The sequence below is a fragment of the Misgurnus anguillicaudatus genome, chromosome 21 (assembly GCF_027580225.2).
Source record: "Misgurnus anguillicaudatus chromosome 21, ASM2758022v2, whole genome shotgun sequence".
Taxonomy (NCBI): Eukaryota; Metazoa; Chordata; class Actinopteri; order Cypriniformes; family Cobitidae; genus Misgurnus; species Misgurnus anguillicaudatus.
This window is the reverse complement of record NC_073357.2, coordinates 4,157,277-4,179,053: the sequence shown is the minus strand read 5'-3', so window position 1 is coordinate 4,179,053 and position 21,777 is coordinate 4,157,277. Positions and strand designations below refer to the sequence as shown.

At 38.2% G+C, this 21,777-nt stretch overlaps 1 protein-coding gene across 1 annotated transcript; it reads left to right on the top strand.

Moving 5' to 3' along the window:
* Window positions 1-2,148: 2,148 nt before the first annotated feature.
* Window positions 2,149-19,850, top strand: LOC141353314 (E3 ubiquitin-protein ligase TRIM39-like). The gene is made up of 5 exons (XM_073859801.1): window positions 2,149-2,700; window positions 2,804-2,899; window positions 2,995-3,216; window positions 14,537-14,789; window positions 18,256-19,850. Exons 1-5 carry the CDS (start codon window positions 2,149-2,151, stop codon window positions 18,822-18,824), a joined length of 1,692 nt encoding a protein of 563 aa, XP_073715902.1. The 3' UTR covers window positions 18,825-19,850.
* Window positions 19,851-21,777: the final 1,927 nt, after the last annotated feature.

The window sequence follows — 21,777 nt, the reverse complement described above, 5'->3', positions numbered from 1 at the left end:
ACATTATTTTTACAACAAACGAATTGACAAACAACCTATTTCAAACACCAGAGCTCTGGACAGAACCAACTAAAGCCAAATAATAAACAAAACAACCAAGCGATCATCCCCAATGGATAAACAGTGTACCAGACACTAACAGTGCACTCTCCAAAACAGCAAAGCTTATTAGCAAAAGCCAAGTAGGCTTACCTATGTGGTAATTGTTTGCATGCTTCTCCTCGAAGCGTTGTTGGATGTTTCTAGTTGTGGTTTTAGCTTCTCTTTCATCTCCGTTGTACAGAATCCTGTACTCCGCGACGCTATGTTCAATCTTTGCAATGGATGCTCCAAGAAGTGAAGTTCTTTGTTGACAAAATGCAGAGGCTATCTTCCGTTGTTCCAAACTCAATGCTTTTGCGATGCATATAATGAGATATCGATGAGGCAACCAGGTGTCAATAGTCACTTTTTATTGCACAGACAGATATTTCTCATGTTTAAAAGTTTTGTATGGATGTATGTACTGTATGGTCAACAAAGAATACATCGTCCTGACTCACCCCCTCTCTATCCAATACTAAGTGAACAGGTGACTGGTAATCAAATTCCCAGGTAATCCTGTGACTAGTGTTGTAGTCAAGACCACCTAAACCGAGACCAAGTCATGAGCAAGACCAAGACAGGCTGAGACCGAGACAAGACCAAGACTTTAAAGGGTCGAGACAGAGTCGAGACCAAGACCAAGACAGGCCAAGACCAAGTCAAGACCAAGACCATTGCAAGTCACTGCATTAAAACACTTATGATAAAATGTGGAATATTCATATGATTAGGCACTTCTTGTCTGTGTGTGTGCATGTGCGTGCGTGCGTGTGTGTGTGTATGTGTGTGTGTGTACCTGGTAATTATCACGTTGTGGGGACCAATTGAATACCAGTGTTTTTGTGACCTCGTGGGGACATTTTGATGTCCCCATGAGGAAACATGCTTATCAATCAAACAGAATGATATTTATTGAAAATGTGAAGTAGCAGAAAGTTTTGTGTGATGGTTGGGGTTAGGGAATGGGGTAGGTTAGGGGAATAGAATATACAGTAGGTATGGTATAAAATGCATTACGTCTATGGAATGTCCCCACAAAACATGGGAACCAGAATGTGTGTGTGTGTGTGTGTGTATGCCATCAGAAAAGTTGATAAAATAATCAAAGGCATTGCAGATATGTGGGAATTTATCTTTTTCTATAAGCAAATAAAAGTGAACAAACACTAAAGAGCTGAAATCAACTTAACCATTTAATCTGAATTGTCTTTCCATGGGTTACCATCCACTTAACACAATGCACGTGTTTTTCGTAATAAAATTAGAAAAACTGTCATTGGGAGAAACGTTAACAATGCTTAAACAAGGCCAACATCATATGCCAAACCTGAATAAACTGCATAAAATTAATGATAAAAAAAATTTGTGATGTGCCATCAGTTGTGGTCTTGACCGGCCTTGAAATAAAATTCCGAGTCCTCTTTGTCTGAGACTGAGACGAGACCGAGTAAAAATGGGGTCGATTCCAAGACGAGACCAAGACCTTTAAAAAGTGGTATTGAGACCAGTCTTGAGACAGAGACCGGTCTTGAGATCTACAACACTACCTGTGACCTTCCACCATGATCACATGATATTGATAACTCTTTCATGTCCCTTTCAGTTATATGCAGTGGCTTTACACTTTTTATATTTAATGATATTTAGCGTCAGTTTATCAGGAAGTGATGAATTTGCTCACTTCAGCTCACTGGATGGAACCGCTGCTTCATTCGCAAATGTTAAATGTGATACTCCAAATATGCACTTAAGTTTAATGCGCAACTTTAGATGGAAACATAGTTGAGTCACACAGCTTAAAGTAAACCAGCAAGTACAGTATGTGAACTGAAGACAGAACAATAAACTGAAATACAGTAAAATATGATTTGTGTTGTGATTGTTTCCTGAAAAGCTTTAAGGGAAGACGAACAATGGCAGAATCTTTACCAACATCACCAAAACCAAGACGGACCAGAAGAAGGAGTATGAGTGAACCTCTATGTAAGTCAGTGAGATCAAATGAATAAAAAATAATCTGTCAATGCTAAATTTTGATGATTTTTAAATTTTGTGTTTTTAGCTATGTCATCCTCCAGTTTTTGTCTGACTGAAGAGCTTAGGTGTTCTATGTGTCTGGATGTGTTCAGTGATCCAGTCACCACTCCATGTGGACACAACTTCTGCAGGATCTGTCTGAAACAGTGCTGGGACAACAGTCAGATCTACAGCTGTCCATACTGTAAAAAAACATTCAGTAAAAGACCAGACCTCAACATCAACACAACACTTAGAGAGATCACACTGATCTTTATGGAAAAGTTCAGTTTGAGAAGTTCTAAAGTCCTCTGTGACATCTGTGATGAAAGAAAACTGAAAGCCCTGAAGTCCTGCCTAACGTGTCAGACATCTTACTGTAAAACTCACCTGGAGCCTCACCAGAGAGCCCTGGACTTAAAGAAACACAAACTGCTGGATCCTGTGGAGAATATAAAGGACTATATATGTGAGAAACATGAGAGACCTCTGGAGCTCTTCTGTAGAGATGATCAGACATGTGTTTGTGTGTTTTGTACTGATGGAGATCACAAGAATCACAACACTGTTCCTCTAGAGGAGGAGAGTAAAGAGAAGAAGGTACGAGTTCATAACAACAATAATACATGCTTTATTCATCTGTTATACATATTCAAACAACATGATCTTTTGTCAGAAGATGATCAAATGTGTCTGTCTATAGACTCAACTGATGAAGACACAGACAGACATTCAGCAGATGATCCAGAAGAGAATCAAGAAGATTCAAGACATCAAAATCTCAGCAGAACGCAGAAAAGTGAGTTGAAGATGTGAAATATTTGATGGATGATAATGTTTTGATTTGTCTTATAAATAAAGGTGATGAATTGTAATGAAAAACTGATTTCTCAGAGAAGCAGAGAGCAGGAGAAAGCAGAGAGTGATGAGCTCTTCAGTAACATGATCAGATCCATTGAGAGATGTCAAACTGAGCTGCAGGAGACGATGGAGGAGGAAGAGAAACAGGATGAAGAGCTCATTAATAATCTGGAGCAGGAGATCAATGAGCTAAAGCGGAGAGACAGAGAGCTGGAGAAGATCACAGACAGTGAAGATCATCTTCAACTCATACAGGTCAATATCTCTCTCTCTCTCTCTCTCTCTCTCTCTCTCTCTCTCTCTCTCTCTCTCTGTTGCACATGTGCAGGGTGAGTGTGAGAAGCGTGTGAGAGTGCTCGTGAGCAGAGGTGTTTTGGGGATCATTTAAAAGTAAGAATATGGGAAGTGTAGCGATTTTAAAAGAGGGGCTATAAGTAATAATTAATTATATTAACTATTAATATTTTAAAAACATTCTCCACCATTCCAGTTAAGGGAAACAAACATAAGCTCAAATGTAAAGTACTTACAATGGATTGTAATCAATTATAAGTATGTGGATCAACTAAAGGTCTTGGGTGTCTGGCCAACACTCGTCCAGCGAATGTTTAGTAAGACACTATAGACTATATTTGGATATAGCTCTCTTGGCTAAAGCCCGGTGCACACTTTGAGATTTCAGCCACGATTTAGCTGTCTGGGACAAATTTTGAAATCCTAAAAGATTTCTGGAATCCTACGCTAAAATCTGCCGTCTTTGATCGCTAGTTTGACATGTTCACAGACAACCGATTAATGACCGTTGCAATCAGAATTATTCTCCGACAAAATTCTGGCAGTGTCAGAAATTTTCAGACACAATCCTGCTGTGTGACATCTCCATACGACAACCGGCAGATCAATAACCAATAGAAGCACAGAACTCGATGACGCAATTAGTGCGACAACAACAAATCAACACAGACAAATGTCAAAAAGAGCCAGGTAGACTGTACAGCAGGAGGAGAAACTTGTGGAGTTATGGAAAGATAAAGAGTGTTTGTACAATGTGTCATCGCCACTGTACCATGATAAGATAACAATGAAGCACCCTGTGTCAGGCTCAAAAACAGAAGAGATCCCAATGCAGTAAACAGAAAATGTTTTATTTAAACAATAATGACAGCAAACAGACAATGGCACGTCTGGGCATAAAGCCACACCAGGGCAGACGGCTGAGACGGGGAACACACACAAGCACCGGAGAGGGAAACCACACACGTTCGGGCTCTGGCCAGACAGCGAACGGTGGGAGAGAATATAGGGAACCCCGATACGGGACAAGATGCGTAGACCGCTCCCGTGAGCGCCGCGTCACGAGAGCCAAAGGGACAGGGGAAAATCCTGCGGCGAGCAGAGGGAGAGAGAGAGCGTTAGTGATGCTGACGAGAGAAGCTGGACAACTCCAGTGATTAAGGACCTCTCCAGTGGACAGCGACAATGCCGCGATGAGTCTCCGCCGTAAAGTGATAGACCAGTCTATAAATCCAACAGAGGTTGAAGACAGTCCGTAACAGGCAGCAGAGAAACAGTCCAGAGAGCCGTCGAGTAATCAGAGTCCACAGGAAAACTCTCGGGTAGCAGTGAGCTCAGACTGGGGTAGGGAAAATAAATCCACAAACTAGAATCCACAAACTGCCATACAAAACTAGATATAATTACCAACAAGATTATGGCAGAGTCCTCACACCCTGGAGAGAAATCGCTCTGGAAATTCAAATGCCAGGTACCCCGTTTTTTTCTTTTTTATGCTCGAGACAAGTCATGATTAAAATGAACGGTAGATGTCGTTTCGGTTTGCTAGCCTTCGCTTCAGCGTGTGTTTGCCCAGCTGTCATCGATCGATGACGTAAAACTTCGGACACGTCTGTTTGCTTGCGTCCGATTTATAAAGGCCTTAAACTTGTACAGTCTGACATTGAAAGAAACTGAGATCATACAGTGTGACTACAATCTTGATCGCACAGTGTGGCAAGCAACAATCCTAAAGGACTATTTAAAATCGCACAGTGTATACCGGGGTTAAGGAGATGAATTTCCTAAATTTGATCCAACAGCTTTAAGAGCATGATACCTTTAATGATTAGTGACTCCTGATTATCAGCATTAACTACAAACAACATCATGTGTGATACAAATCAGACTTTATTGACTAACTAAATAGAGGTCGACCGATTTATCGGCCGGCCGATTAATTGGCCGATTTTTGGCATATTTTTAAAAATCGGCTTTGGCCGATTTTGCTGAAAAATTAGGCCGATTATTAGGCAGGCGCATCTGCGGGCACCTAAGCGCTGTTGTAGAACTCGTGACGCTGCCTCTTGCTGCAAGCAGATTGCTCCCGTCTCGTGTGTGTGCAGCCATGCCTTGTTCACAAACAGCTTTACTAAATGATGGCGGATCGCGCGAATTAAGCAGCCAGTACAACAGCGCGACGGGCTTATGTCTCGCGGTGCACTGTCCGTGCAAAGATTAGGCTCATTTCATGTGATTAATGAGTGATGATGCGTTTTGTTTGCGTGACAGAGAGAGAAGAGCCGCGCGTGCACGCTTTCTGTCTCCCTGCTTTTATTACTCAAAACAAAACTGACTCGATGGCGAAAGGTCGGAAGACCAAATCATATCCACAAAGGAAATGTTTTTCGTGTTGTTACAGTAAGACTTTGTTTACAGTTTTGCGCTGCTCAGCCTGGATTAGAACACAGCGCGTCCGATTTGCGAACTGACTCCTTTGAACGGATTCGTTTGAATGAACGGTTGAAACAACAGATCTGTCCCAACACTAAACTCACAAGACGTCACTGTCAGCACAATCAGTCACTTATAGCGTCTTAGAAATGAGAATGTAAATGTGTTTAAAAAGATTTGCCCTAAATAACAGTCTCAACTAAAAACCATAGACATTTACTATGTTAACTTTATGATGAATAAATATTTTATCAGGTCTACCAAATAAGGATTTTATCCTACAAAGCAATAAAAGCCATGGTAAAAAACTGATCAAAGATGATGACAGCAGAGTGTCAGGTAATATCTGTGTCTGATAAATGCATGGTGCAGAGGAGGTTGTAAAACTCTTCAGAAAGACCAGTCATATATTTTTAAATACTTTGACTTAAATAGTGACATTTTTGCATTTAAAATATCTGCTAATAATGATGAGAACATTTTGATTATTATGTACATATAGAAAATCGGCCAAACATATCGGCCATCGGCTGCCCTGATTTCTAAAAAATCGGCATCGGCATCGGCCAGAGAAAAAGCATATCGGTCGACCTCTATAACTAAACACATACTACTCTAATCATACAAAAACGCACACATACATACAGTTCAGCATTGAAAAAAGGTAAAGGTTTAAGTAAAGAAAAGAATAAAGCATGAAGTTATGGGAGTTTTTGTAATTCAGTAGATCAAAGCCTAAAACAAACCATCAGTTACTTTATGCTAATGCACCTTAGTTAAAAGGAGATAATGATGCGGGGTGCATTAGTGAATAAGACTAAGTATGATACTATACCAGAGTGTGGTAGTGCAATAGGACATGTATAACAGAATTTTGACAAGATTACAGAAATAAGAGAAAGTCTTGGTTCAGACTGTAAGGAAAGTGGGGATGTTCAGATAAATGAAGTGGTTAATATGGCAGAGATGCTCACAAGTCTCTGAGCTAGAGTCCAAGTCAACTCTCAAGTCTCGATGTAATACCCATGTCATACACATTTGTGTCACCATAAACCATATACTGTCACAATAATAGTTCGGAGTCAAATGCAAGTTAACAATGTTTATTTAGAAAAGGGAGAGATGGAGAGCAAAGTCAAATAGGTCAGAACCACACACAGCAATCACCCTCGACTCACTCTGGATGGAATCACTACTGCCGGTATGAAGCACATCCAGCAGTAGGAGAGAGTGAGTTGGCACTACTGTTCAGATCTTGAAGAGAGAGCCACCCACGCTCCCAGTTGAAAACGCCAGCACAATCACCAAACGCGACAGAGGGTATGAAACACGCACCACTGAATGTGGGTGAAAGGTGGAGATGGAAGATGTTAATCCAAAGTTCTCAGACTGGATATAATCCACTGCGGAAGCTGATGTGGCTGATGCAACCCGGAAGTAACTGGTGTACCGCCTAAATACAAGGCGAACCAGCTGTTCCGAGAAACAATCAGAGTCAATAGAGTTCATATAATCCACAATGGTGAAATCAGTATAATCCACACACGGGTGATAGTGATAGCCGATGAAAACCGGAGGTAACTGGTGTACCGCCTAAACACAAGGCGAACCAGCTGATCCAGAAAACAAACAGAGTCAATAGAGTTAAAGTTATAATCCACAAGCGAGTATATCCGGGCGAAGACGAGCCTCCGGATGCCGTAATCCAAACCTGGGGTAACTGGAGAGAAAAACAAAGAAACGACCGACAAGACAAGGCAGGGCAGCTAGACTGTGACCAAACAAATGAGCACGCAACGAGAGACAGGACGACGTACAATGTAAAGGGAAAGGTAGACGAGACACCACCGGTGAACAATTACCGAAACGAGCGGGCGGGGTTAGTGAACACATGAGGAACCATCACCACAGGTAAACAAACACACACATACCCCACACACAACCGTCGATCACCCAGCAGTCATGACATATACAAGAACACACACAAATATAGCTGCAAGCAGCAATTGCGGGGTCAAGCACCTTCAGCGCAATGAGGACCCAAAGCACAGCAAAAACCACACGACGCAGCATATGCGCAAAGCGCAGAAAGCGCGCAATACAGAGCCCGAACCCGAAGCAAAGCAAATGCAGAGCAAAACCACTGCAGTGCGGAGCGACAACAGAAAAGATGGCAAAAATATAACACGTGTGGAAAACCAGACAGGTCGAGAAGAACGTGTTAAAGGGAACACAAAAGGAAATCTCAATAAGTGAAAGTAAGAGCTGGGATTCGAGCCCATGATCTCAGGTTCCCAAAGCACGGCACTAACCACATGCGCCACCGAGTAAATGATAAAACCACTGAGTTGGTGTGTCCAAGCTATAGAATACAGCTTTACAGCTATAAACATTGATATCCAGCAATTACCAAAAGTGTAGAAATGACAACAGAGAGCACAAATAACTGAAATACAATGTATAGTATGAGAATCGCAAAACAAAATATCACTGCACATGGGATTCGAACCCATGACCATCTCATGGCATGTGGTTAACCAGGTGCGCAACTCAGTTAACACAGCTCAAGGGGCAGCAAAAAAACAGCTTAAGTGCTTCAAGGATTGACATGTGCCAATCAACACAGATGCAGAACTGACAGTGCAGAGCAGAACTATCAGAAATACAATGTATATGAGAATCAAAAAGCTCAAATGAGATTGAAGACAAGAACATCATTCTGTATATTAATGCTATACAATGTAATATAGAGTCACATTAATTTACTATGACAAATAGACAACGTCACAGGCACGGTCAACTTTGGAGTGGTATTTCTAAGAAAGAGAACAGAATATCAAAAATCTGTTCGGTCATTTCTGTGCGGATTGCTCCAAACATTATACGAGCAGTACCTGGCATAAAATAAACAACATTTGTAAAAGGAGTAGCGAAAAAATCATCTACCATATGCTTTACAATAACACCTGAACAGAATGTTGGAAAATGACAAACGAGGTATCGTTGCAATCGGCATAAACCAGTGAATACAATTTCACAAAGAAATTAATATCAGACAAAGTATTCAGAAGTTATAAGCAGATCCATAAGAACTGTTATAGTTTATAACCCCTAGGTGGCGCTGTACTCTGACTTCCCAGGTACCTTCAGGACATCATGTCGAAGCTCCTTACTAATTTTTGCGCGGATATGTCCAATAGTTCAAAAAATATAACAAATTATGTGAAATTTCAAAATGGCGGACAAGCGGTTCGGTCAAACCCGGCATAATACACATCGAAAGATGCGGCATGAGGTAAGCAATCCATAGACATTCAAAGAATGACTGAGCTACAGCTTCAGAACCATTTTTGCGTCAACCTCGTTAAGTTTGCGCATTTATTACTTTTGAACAAAGATAAATATCAAAATTCTGTTTGGTCATTTCTGTGCGGCTCACTCCAAAGATCACCTGTGCCAAATCTCATAAGAATTGAACCACATTTGAAGGAGGAGTAGCGAAAAAACAAAATACTGTACATTTCAAAATGGCTGCTACTGTAATGGGTGGAGTTTTACTGTAAAGTATTAAATTCAATAAGCGGGATGAGAGCAATCACGTGTACTAAGTAGAATTTTCATAGATCAAGCGGATCACCAGTTATAACCATTTGAACATTGAATATTTGCACTGCTGGTGGCGCTATAGAGTTAGTGCTAGAGACCCCATTTTTGGTCACTTGACTTTTCAGGACCACCTCTACAACTGTGCCAAATTTTATCATTTTCCTATGTACGGTTCTTAGGGCTGCCATAGACTCCCATTGGGGAAAAATAATAATAATAATACTGACAATAACAATAGGTGTCTCAGCACCTTCGGTGCTTGACCCCTAATAACATAAGGCCCTGAAAGGATGATGACAGAGTAAAGGTATACAGGTCCAAAACCTAAAATTTCCACATTTTAAAAATGTTTTCCCCACTTTTTAAAAAACACAGAAAACACCACTTTTTTAAAAAAATGCTCATTTATATTTCATAAGGAAGACAGTCGGAGTTAACCTCCTGTAACTTTTAAACTCAAATCTAGGCCTGGGACGGATCACAAAACTCATGGTTCGGATAACATTACAGTTTTTGAGGCACAGATTGGATTATTTTTCGGATCACCAAAAAAAGCACGTCTGTGGAGTATACATATTGTGCGGTGGACTCGTTTGTGTGCAGGATCTAAACTGGAAGCGACAGTTTAGTTTTTTTATACTAATGTGGCATTTATGTACACAAAAGCATATCTGAGCGGTGTTCTGATTAATGGGAGTGGCTTGCAGAGCTGTGCATTTTCCATACAATGTACCCTAAAGTCAAAGTTTGTCTTTTCTCTTTCAAATAGGCACAAAATTCTAAATTTATGTTGCATTTTGACTACAAATATGACCCACTTTCAATAAAAATGAATGTTTCTATCGATAAAATTTCCCTTTAAGTCGAGTCTGAAGTCACTGTGTGTGTGACTTAAATCGCACTCGAGTCCCTCTTAAACTCGAGACACTATCTCTATAATATGGAGTTGAACAATATGTTGAGTTGTCCTGAGATGGTTAGAGAGGAAAAACTATATGAGGATGATACTCTTTCAGATATCTCTGAGATTGGGTCTCAAAATATGGAGATGTACTCGTTGGATGAGATTAATGATTTTTTTGGACACAACTTTTGGTAAAGTGGTAGAGGTGAAATTTTTTTCCCAGATGTAGAAAAATTTGTTTACTCAATAAAAGTACTGCAGCGTACAATGAGTTATGATGCATTGAGCAAACAAAAGAGATTTAGATTAATGAAATTTGTTATGAAGGTGAGGAAAAATAAAGGGCCGTCTCCTATTAATAAGTAATGGCTAAAACGCACTGGTGACTCTTATGTGTTGTCTTTCTTTCCTTCTGTCTCTGTCCACTTTATATTTTAACTTTTTTATGGAGAACTTAAAAGTGGGCTCTTTAAATATAAATGAAGGAAGAGATATGGGGTAAATTAGCAGTAATATGAGGTTTTAAATATAAATCGGTTCAATGTTGTATTTCTGCAAGAGACTCATAGCAATGATGATAACAAAATTGAGTGGAATAGATGGTGGGATGGAAATTTGGTATTAAGTCTTGGGACAAATAACAGTGCAGGAGTAGCTATATTATTTAAATAAAGGGTTGAATATTAATATTTCATATACTGAAGAAATTGTACTTTTACTAAAAATACAGTATGGGGAACATGTTTTTGTTCTGGTAAATGTGTATGTCCCAAATAATGGGATAGAAAGAGTAAGAGTATTTAATAAATTAGATAAAGCGCTTCAAAAATTTTGATGATGATACTTTAGTTAGTGTTAGGAGGGGACTGGAACTGTGCTATTAATTTTTTAATTAATAGTAATGGTGAAGAGCCACATAGTTACTCTAGTAAACTACTTTCTAACATAATAGGTAAATATGATTTAGTAGATGTGTGGAAAAGAAGGAATATTGGAATAAGACGATATACATGGATGAAAGTAGTAGAAAATCTGGTTAGTGGGGCTCTATTTAAGTAAGATGGTGGAAAATAGGGTAATGAGTGCATTAATATTGCAGAATGGCTTTTCTGATCATCAATTGATCATTTTTTATTTTAATATAAAGCAAACTTTAAAACCTAGGTATTATTGGCATTTCAATGAAATTAAAGGGGACAGAGAATGAAAAACCATTTTTACCTTGTCTTTGTTGAATAATGGTAGTCTACCCACATTGACAAACATACAAAAAGTGCTAAACATGCTAAACATCTCAGTCTCATAGAAATTCCTCTTTTAGAAATGTCAGCCAGAAAACTGCCCAATGCCCCTCCACTTTAAAATAATTGGCTACATTTTTTGAGTGGCAGCAAAGTCAGCCAATCAGTAATGAGATTGCAAGTTAAGCCAGTAGGGGGAGCCAAATAGGTGCAAAAACACTTGTTTAAAATCCCCCACCCTGATAGAGCTATCTGAGAGAGGTTTTTAGGAAGCTTCTAAGGCATTACAGACCCAAACAAAAAAAAAAAATTTGTTTACATGTCACGTCACAGAACAAGGATAAATACTCCGTTCAATCATTCTATGTCACCTTTAAATGCTTTTTTGTGATAGTTTTAAGCTGTTTGGGGAGAAATGGAAAGAAAGAAAAAGTGAATTTGAAAACCTTAGTCAAATGTTTCTGCTTGTAATTCTACAAATGTGAAAAAACTATACAAAGTTTGCAAAAAGAAATTGAGTGTTTGGAAGAGGACTTGACAAATAACAAAAGAGTACAGAACAATATTACATTTTTAAACAAGAAAAGGAAAGAACTGAGAACTTTGTTACAAGAAAAGTTAAAGTGGCACTTGTGAGACCAAGGATTTGTTCCATTGAAGACATGGATGCTCCAACTTCATATTTCTTTAACCTGGAGAAAAAACTGTTCAATATAAATCATTATCTTCGTTGCCAAAATGGAAGTATAACAACAAATCTGACTGAAATGAGGAAGTTGGTGGTAGATTTTTATTCTATGTTGTATAATGCTGAGGAATGTGATTCTGATTCTGAAGACTTACTTAAAGATTTACTGCAGTTGGAAAGAAATAGAAAAGATTTGGATGGTATAATTACATATGGAGAATTAACAGAAGCGGTGCAGGAGTTGTTTATGGGGCACTCTCCATCAATAGATGGTTTAACAGCTCAGTTCTATAAACATTTTTGGGGAATATTAGGGGAAGATTTTTACTAAGTTGTACTAGAATGTTTTAAAAAGAAACTTCTTCTTGTTAGTTGTAGAAGGGCTGTAATTTCACTGTTACCAAAAAAGGAGATTTAGGATATTTACCGTGTGTCTCAATCAGCTCCCTTGTTCAGTAGTCAGGGCACTAATACAGGGAGTCAACCATTTTAAGGGCTGTCTCAATCGCAAAATCCGTTCAGTGCACTGGAACGTTCGTTCCCTAAAAATTCCCACAATGCAACGCAAAAACCAATGAGCATTGATGGTCCCTATGTTCCCTAACCGGAAATCACGTGACCTTTTCTGAAGCTCGCCAACCGAACATCACGTGATCCAACTCAATAAACTTTATGAAATGTTACAGAACTTTTATCAAGACAAAAGTTTGTTTAGTTGTAAATATAAACACACATTGCTACACAGTAAGGGACCACAATCTACTCAATATTTAAAATAATAATATTTATTTAAAATTGTAAATATATTTATTACATTTAAAATGTAATTATATGCCTCCAATTTTATGCACAGATATGTAAGAGAATAATGACAGCATTTTTCACAATGTACTGTTTTTAAAATTACGTCAGAGAGATGTTGGTTTTGCCGGTTGTTGATGAGTAACAGCTGTGAGTGATTACAACGCGCTTAAGCAGCCACGTGACAGAAAAATAAGTGAACATTGTCCCAATGTGAAGTGAGCTAGGGTCCTTACCAGTGCCCGAAACTGTGTACACGATACTGATTCACGACCTCGGGAGCTAAGGAACGAATTGAGACACACGGTTAAAGAATTAGAGGCCAGTATCTTTATTATGTTTAGATTATAAAATACTTTCAAAATCTATTGTAAATAGGCTCAAAAATGTTTTAAACATGTTGATTCATAAGGTTCAAACATATTGTATACCGAAGCGATCAATAATGGATGACTTGTTTTTTTAAGAGATGAGATTGATTGTGTATAAGCTGTACACATTGGGTGGTTCTTCGCCTCTACGTTGTGCATTAAAATCCTTTAATGCATGGCTAGCCGTGGATTATCCCGCTTATACCATGGTTATTTGCCAAGTTAAAAACAAGTTAAAGCTGTAACGGGTGTTAACAGTGTTAATTTTTAACAGACTGGTAAAAATCACGGTTCTTTTATTAAGTTATGGCTCGTTACAATGCAAAAAAATGACTTTCTTACTGAGTATTTTTGTATTGTTTTCAGTAGAAATATCTAAAAATTCTTAAATTAAGATGCTTTTTCTTGATGAGCAAAATGACCTTAGAAAATAATACTAGTTTTAGACCAAAAATATGCAATTTAAGTGAAATTGTCCTTAAAACAAGCAAAATTATCTGCCAATGGGGTGAGAAGAAAAATTGTGAAATAAGATTTCTTTTTTCTTAAACACTTAATTCAAGTAAAATTTTCTCACCCCATTGGCAGTTATTTTTGCTTGTTTTAAGCACAAATTCACTTAAATTGTATATTTTTTGTCTAAAACTAGTATTATTTTCATTTTGCTCATCAAGAAAATACATCTTGATTTAGGAATTTTTAGATATTTCTACTGAAAACAAGACAAACATACTAAGTAAGAAAGTCATTTTTTGCAGCGTAGTTCTAGCACTTCGTCCACTTTAAATAAAGTAGAGCCCACGGATTTCTTTTATTTGAACGAATTATCACATTTATTTAAATTCATTATTAAAAGAGAGAGAGAGAGAGAGAGAGGAGATGCGTGCGTGAGTTGCCTGTGCACGTCTCTTCTTTAAAGTCTACCCCTCGTTGCTTAAGAAGCATATAGCTAACTTAATGATTCTTTAATGGATTAATTTAAATGATTCATGAATGATAGGCAACACTGACAGTGACAAGGCAATCTTTATTTGAACTTATCATGTCATTTATGAATTATGTAGAGTGTGCAATTAAACCGGCGTCCCTAGCCACGATTACTATATAAAGACATTACATTTTTTGAAATGCATTAAATTAAATGAAAAAAAAATCGGTTGGAAATTTCGATAGGGGATTGTTTGACTCATCATTGTACTAATTGATGTTAAACTCCACATTTCCATTTATTGTGAAGTTAGACATGGAAAAGGGTAGGGATATTTCAGGTTTAGGCTTGGAGGTGAAATTGTGTTTCGCTTTGCTTGTTGAGGTTCTAGATGTCAGTATGTCACTCCATGCCCTCTTCTCTGACAAAGATGGGGCCAAATATAACCGCAAACTCGCCTCGCATCGGTGGCCTGTCACTGACATGATCTGGCAACTTTCTAGTCCTGCATCAGAGAGTCGTCCAATGGCAGTGCTCCGCAAACTATGGTTTGTGTACATTTGTGAGATGCCTTCCACCTGAACAACAAGAATTTAAAGTAGTCCTATACAATTAAGATTTGGAAAATAATATAAACACAGTTTAAATTCATGGGCAAAAACGAAATATCTATTACCACCTCTTCACAAATACTTTTTAGCATATTGCCAAGTTAATCGAGCCCCATCGGCTCTAGAGCCCGACCGATATGCGTTTTTTGGGGCCGATGCCGATACAGATATTAGGGAGTAAAAAAAGACCGATAACGATATATCGGCCGATATTCTTTATGTGTATATTATAGTTCAGTATATACTACAGTATATTATACTACAGTACTGTACATAGAATACACTATATACTTTAACATAATATACTGTATATGAATAAATACAATGCAATGCAATGATCACTCACAAATGTGGTGATCCAACACTTATATTGATGTGACAAAGATATGTACTATAGGCAGAAGTTAACAATAAACTTTATTATCCAAAATTAGTTGGATATCAGTGCACTAAACAGTAAACTTGACTTATTATAAATAACTTTAAAACACAAAGAGAACAAAATACATAAAACTTGCATCATTTGCAGTTTTGACGAGAATGTTATAAAGAGAAACTTATGAAGTCATTGATTAATATTAGCTTTACAGTAAGTTGTGTTCTTCACAAATTAGTTAACGTTAGCAATTAGCAACCAGTATGGCGCACTCTGCTGGACAAACAAGTACTTACATCTTTCAAATGCATTTAATGTGTTCTGTAACAAACGTTCATATCGGCGCATATCTGCGGCTTATACGCCGATACAGATATATCTGCGACATGCTCATATCGGCCGATAAAATCGGCAAAACGATAAATCGGTCGGGCTCTAATCGGCTCCCTGGTGAACCACACTTTAGTGCTCTCAAATTTGCACAGAGTAGGCCTGGCAATCTCGACTCCTTTTAAGGATCCGGGTTATTGTGAGTCACTCACTAGTCACTAAAGTGATCCCGGTGGTGTGAGTCACTTGAATCACTTGAGTCAGTATTGCTAAATCGCCAAGGAAACTCAGTACAGACCCACTTGTAACCGGCTGATCCACGCGACTCGAGATTCTCAGAGCCGGAAACATTGCAGACTCGCAGACCATGGGACTCGCTCTACAGATCCACTAACCGGCTGATTCGCATGGATCAGCCGGAGCCGGTTAGTGGATTTATAGAGCGAATGAAGTCTCCTCAAAAGCAAATCCACAACAAAAGCCTTTCACTTCTGAGATAACATGCTTATAGGTTTTAGGTTTGGTGTGTATGGTTGACCATTTAAAAAAAAATAGGCCTAATTATAATAGCATAATAATATAGAAAAAAACTGTGTCCTACTTATGTAGCCCCCAGAGCCGGAGAGACAGTTCGCACGGATCAACTGGTTACGAGTTGAGAGATTCTCAAGTCAGAGCAGATTCGCAGGTCTCTCGAGTTTGCAATGTTTCCGGCTCTGAGTAAGAATCTCGGGTCAGTTCGTGGCTCGCACGGATCCGCAGGTCTCTCGAGTTTGCAATGTTTCCGGCTCTGAGTGGTAATCTCGGGTAAATTCGCAGCATTCCATAGACGTAATGCATTTTATACCGTACAAACTGTATATTCTATTCCCCTTACCTACCCCATTCCCTCACCCCAACCCTCACAGAAACCCTTCTGCGACTTCACATTTTCAAGAAACCGCATTTTGTTTAACTTATAAGCTTGTTTCCGCATGGGGACATCAAAATGTCCCCACAAGGTCACAAAAACACTGGTATTCCTATCTTTATGGGGACAATTGGTCCCCACAACGTGATAATTACCAGGTACACACACACACACACACACACACACAAACACACACACACACACACACACACAAACACACACACACACCCCCACACACACACACACACACACACACACACACACAGTGAAGTTGCCTAATCAAAGTTGACCAAGCCACTGAAAATACCAAATTATCTGAGCATCAGTCCACACAAAGGCAGTTCGAATGCAGCACAAAATTTCCCCCAGTAAGTTATATCACGCAGACTTATAAACAGCAAGCAGGGAAATAATAAAAGGCATTTGACTTGCATAGCATCCAGCTAACGTTAGCCAACTCCGTTTGTCATAAGTCCTGGAAAAGCATGTAAACTCAACCACGATCACTTCCTGCTGCTCAATCTGGTCCAAGCTCCTAAATCCTTTATTTACTCTTCAACTGAACGCCTTGTAAATGGTGTTTTGTAACCAAAAAATCATATTTTATACTCAAGGTATTTCACTTTCACTGATCAGTACTGTATCTAGCAGTTACATGGCAATATGCAACGTGGTTATGAGACCCTGAAAATGATCCAATCACATGAGGTCAAAAACATAAAAAACAATATTGATTTGGTAACAACATAAGTGGGAGGGTTTGGGGTGCACAGTCCTGCGCCCCAGGTCGGATCCGAAACCAGCCAATTAGAGCTCAGCCTCAGGTCACATGTTTTTACACTTTATACTGACTTATGTAGACACTCATTAGGGGTGTGCCCCAGACACACAAACATGACACACACACAACGAACATTTTGATTTAATTTTTTTAAATAAATGATAACATGACTAACAGTGAAATAGTATAACTAAACGATTTTATTTTGTCTTAATTTGCATTATATATTTTGCTTTTTTCTCTGGCCAACTTTGGGGGGCGGCGCCACAGTGCCCCCTAGTGACCAGCCGCCACTGGTGAGATTACTCATTGCCCTTTATGGTTTTCTCTGATGCATCCAGCCTCACTGGGACTGGATGCTATGGTGCAGATGTGGCTGAGGCGTCATCTGTACACTTTTCCCTCAATCAAATTCATTTTTTGTTTAGAAGCTGACATGTACCGTTGCACTTTCCTTTTGATGTCTTCCAATACCCTTGCACTCGTGATGTCATGTCTCATCGCCTAGAAGATGGACTAGTTAAAAAATGATTCAGATGCGTGAACAATGGTAGCATTCCACAAAATGTAATTTCATGAAGCAGTGTCTCGTTCCCTATCTCAGGGAACAGAGATTAAAGTTGTAACCAAAACGTTACATTTCCTTGTAATCTGTCAATGGTTTTAAGGTCCCCATGAAATCAAAATTACTATTTTTTTCATTTTTAGTATGAAAATATTGTTATATATAAACTGATATGGCCCAAAACCATAAACGTTTATTCAGAAGAAATAAGCATTAAAAACTTGAAGTCTAGAATTTTTAGTCATCCTACACTTCAGCTTCTCATCAAATTTCCTGTCCAATCAAATGACCTCTAGATGCTGAAGCGTTCTGCCCCCTACATTGTGCAGAACCTCTGCCTGAATTTAGTGCATGATAGGAGTCACTTGTTGATACATTTACTAGTTCTTGACAGTGTTGATGAAGATGCAGCAGTATGATGATGTGATTCATATTCTCTCATCTCTCTCTCTCAGTGGATGGAACTCTGGATCCTGATACAGCAAATCCAAAACTCATCCTGTCTGAAGATAGAAAACAAGTGAAACATGGAGACATTCCACATGAACTCCCAGATAATCCAAAGAGATTTGATTCATGTGTCTGTGTCCTGGGAAAAGATGGATTCTCCTCAGGAAGAGTTTATTTTGAGGTTCAGGTGAAGGACAAAACTGAATGGACTTTAGGAGTGGTCAGAGAATCTGTTAACAGAAAGGGAAACATCAAACTGACTCCTCAGGATGGATTCTGGACTTTGGCTCTGAGAAATGAGAATGAATATTTTGCCTGTACTGATCCTGCTGTCTATCTGTCTGTGAAAGTGAAACCAAAGACGGTTGGTGTGTGTGTGGATTATAATGAGGGTTTGGTTTGTTTTTATGATGTAGAGTCCAGGTCTCATATCTGCTCTATCTTTGGTCAAACTTTCACTGAGAAACTCTTTCCTTACTTTGGCCCAGGTCTTAATTATGAAGGTAAAAATTCAGCTCCTCTGATCATCTCACCAGTTCTTATTAAAACAAAAGGATTTACGTTCAAAATCTAAAATACTAAATTCTAAATCGAAAATAAATACTCAGCTCTATGAATAAGAAAATAAATATGAATTTCTTGTTTTTATAATGATACTATGTAGCCTACAGTAAACTTATGAGACAGTCTCAATAAAGCTGTCACTGTATCTACTGTACACATAAAGGTTGCAAAATAGTATCTCAGTGTTTGTTAGGGTTTTGTGTCATGTTGGTCCTGTCATTTCTTTTATTTTGAAATCTTTCAGTCATGTTTGTCTATAGTTTCCCATTCCTCTTATGTGTCATGTCCTGACTATTTCCCCTGTCCCATGTGGCATGTAGTGGTTCTTTTGTTTTATGTGTCATGTTCTTATTGGTCCTCTGTCCTTATATAATACCCTCATGTTGCCTCAGTCTTTGGTTGCTTATTGTAGTTGATGCATGTTTCTTTTTTATTCATGGGCATGGGTTTTATAATCATTTTTTGGATTGTTGCTTATGTTTGAACTCATTAAATATTTTTATATGCACTTAGATCCTACGACAAGTGACAGAATAACCAACCCAATAAATGATCTAGCAGATAAGTAGTGGTGGGCAGAGCGAGGCTTTGTGAAACACAGCAATTGTGCCGTATTGTTTTGAATCTTCGAAACATCAATCTGAAACTGCCTCCACAGCAGGGGCGAAGCGAGGGGGTGGCTTATGGGGCTCAAGCCCCGAATGTTTTGTCAACGCCCGAATCTTTTCAGATCTGTCACATGAATTCATCCAGGACGCTAGGTGGTGGCATTCAGCTTTAAACGCTCCAGTCCCCCACTCTCCACTGAAAATGAATAAGAGATGCGAGTTGAAAGCAAATAAATATGCTGAATCTCCCCACAGTAAACGCATTTTCAAAGTGTCTTTATTATTACAGTGCCTCCGTTATTACTGTAAGTGTATATTTATAGTTATGTGATTTAAATACTGTTAAATAGCGTCAACTGATATATTATCTGCATGGCTAACGTCTAACTTACTGTTGTGCTCTGGTCTAGTCTGCCTCCTCTGCTGCACACTTGTCGTTGGTAACATTGTATTTACAATTTACAAAAGTACATTTAATAACAGTGAATTAAAACTTTGAAAAAACTTGCTCATTGTTGCATATATCCCTTTTTATAGATGGATATACAATTTATGTTTTTAAAGACGTCAGAGGTAAGAAGGTGAGAAAGTATATAGTTAGGCAGCTTATGATTTGTCCACAGAGATGGGCAGTATTTGAAATACATGTATTTAAAATACATATTTGAAATACAAAATACTAGTATTTTGTATTTTAAAGCCTTTGAAAAAAAAGAAATGTAATTTGTATTTAAATACATTTAAGATGAGTATTTTTGTATTTTTAAAATACTCAAAATACTTTGAGCCAGTCAACCAGTCAGGGTGCTGTTTTCATGCATCAACTAGTTCAGACCAGACACCAGAGTTCAGGTAAGCAAATATATCTGTGCAGCTTTTAGTGATACACCATACTTACTTGTGTAACTATGTAACAGTCTTTAAATAGGGAAAACATGGAAGTGTTTGGTGGCTTCTAAATTCATCACTGTTTGGATCCTAAGGAATATATGGGACTAGACTAAATGCTAACACGTTCATGACACACTGTGCAAAGATGAAGCACACGTATTGAAAAAATATAGGCATGTATTCATTCATCAGGTAAAAACATAGTAAAATATTGAAAAACTGTGGTGTTTTCCTTTAAAGGGCCTTTCACACGTGACGTGGCAAGTAGTGGAATCAGCACACAATTGCTGATTTCTTTTTAGCTTTGTGCAGTTGAAGCCTTGTTTACACTTTTGCAATTCACATGGCTCTACTCTACGGCGTGAACCTGCGGGCTCCTCAGTAAACCTAAAAGGCTTTTATGCTTGACGTGCTCTCCATTGTATAATTCTGTGAAATGACAGAGGGCAACTCGTGAGTAATTGTTCTCAAAACCATCAAAAAACAGCAATGAGAGGAATTAGTTTGCAGAATAATTTGTCTCGTGAGAGGTTTGTAAATGCATGGATTTCTTAACATATAAACTGATTAGGTTGTGGGTCATTTTGACGACACATGTAAAAGTTTTTATGATGTTTTAATAAAACATCACTTTGCTTGAATGGGTGTTCATAAGGCTGACATGACACATTCAAAATCATAACATGACACGTGTCATGAATATGAAGGTGATTTTATGGATGTTTATGATAACTGTCATTAAGTGTCATTTGTTCAATTATGTAATTTTTATTGCGAAGATGACATTGTTTGAGATGTCTTTGTTATGACAACTTGACATTAACCCATACATCATAACTTGTCATGACAACTTGACATTAACCAAGACAACATAACTGATCACTTTTTACCAGTGATACAAATTGAATTTGTCATTAAAATGTCATTAAGTGTTAATACTCTGTTAAATAGTTTTATACCAGCATCATGAATATTCTTCAGTTCATAATGTTAATTTGACCGAGTATTAATAATATTTGAAAAAATATTAACACTTAATGACATTTAAATCACGGTTTAATGTAATGTTAACCCACAAAGCTAGGTAGTTTCTTAAGTTTGATAATTTTTGTTTATAATTTATAACAAGTTGTGTTGTATTGGTTTATGTGTCAAGTTGTCATAACAAAGATATCTCAAACAATATCATCTTTGCATTAAAAATTACATAATTGAGTAAATGACACTTAATGGCAGTTGTCATAAATGTGCATAAAATCTTCTTTATGTTCATGACACATGTCATATTATGATTATGAAGGTGTCATGTCAGCCTTATGAACATCCCTTCAAGTAAAGTGTTACCAAGTTTTTTTTCTAGTTTTTTATTTCTAAGCAGTTGCACACATCTAAATGTGTTTTGGCATTCAGAAATAGACCCAGATAGATTTCAGCCTAATAGGGATACTTGCACTGAATCGCCAA

Excerpts from the sequence above, each read along its gene's own strand:
- LOC141353314 (XM_073859801.1), top strand. The coding sequence starts at position 2,149 with ATGTCATCCTCCAGTTTTTGTCTGACTGAAGAGCTTAGGTGTTCTATG. Across the intron at positions 2,900-2,994 it reads TCTCAGCAGAACGCAGAAAA|AGAAGCAGAGAGCAGGAGAA; the intron begins GTGAGTTGAAGA and ends CTGATTTCTCAG. Across the intron at positions 3,217-14,536 it reads ATCATCTTCAACTCATACAG|TTAGACATGGAAAAGGGTAG; the intron begins GTCAATATCTCT and ends TTTATTGTGAAG.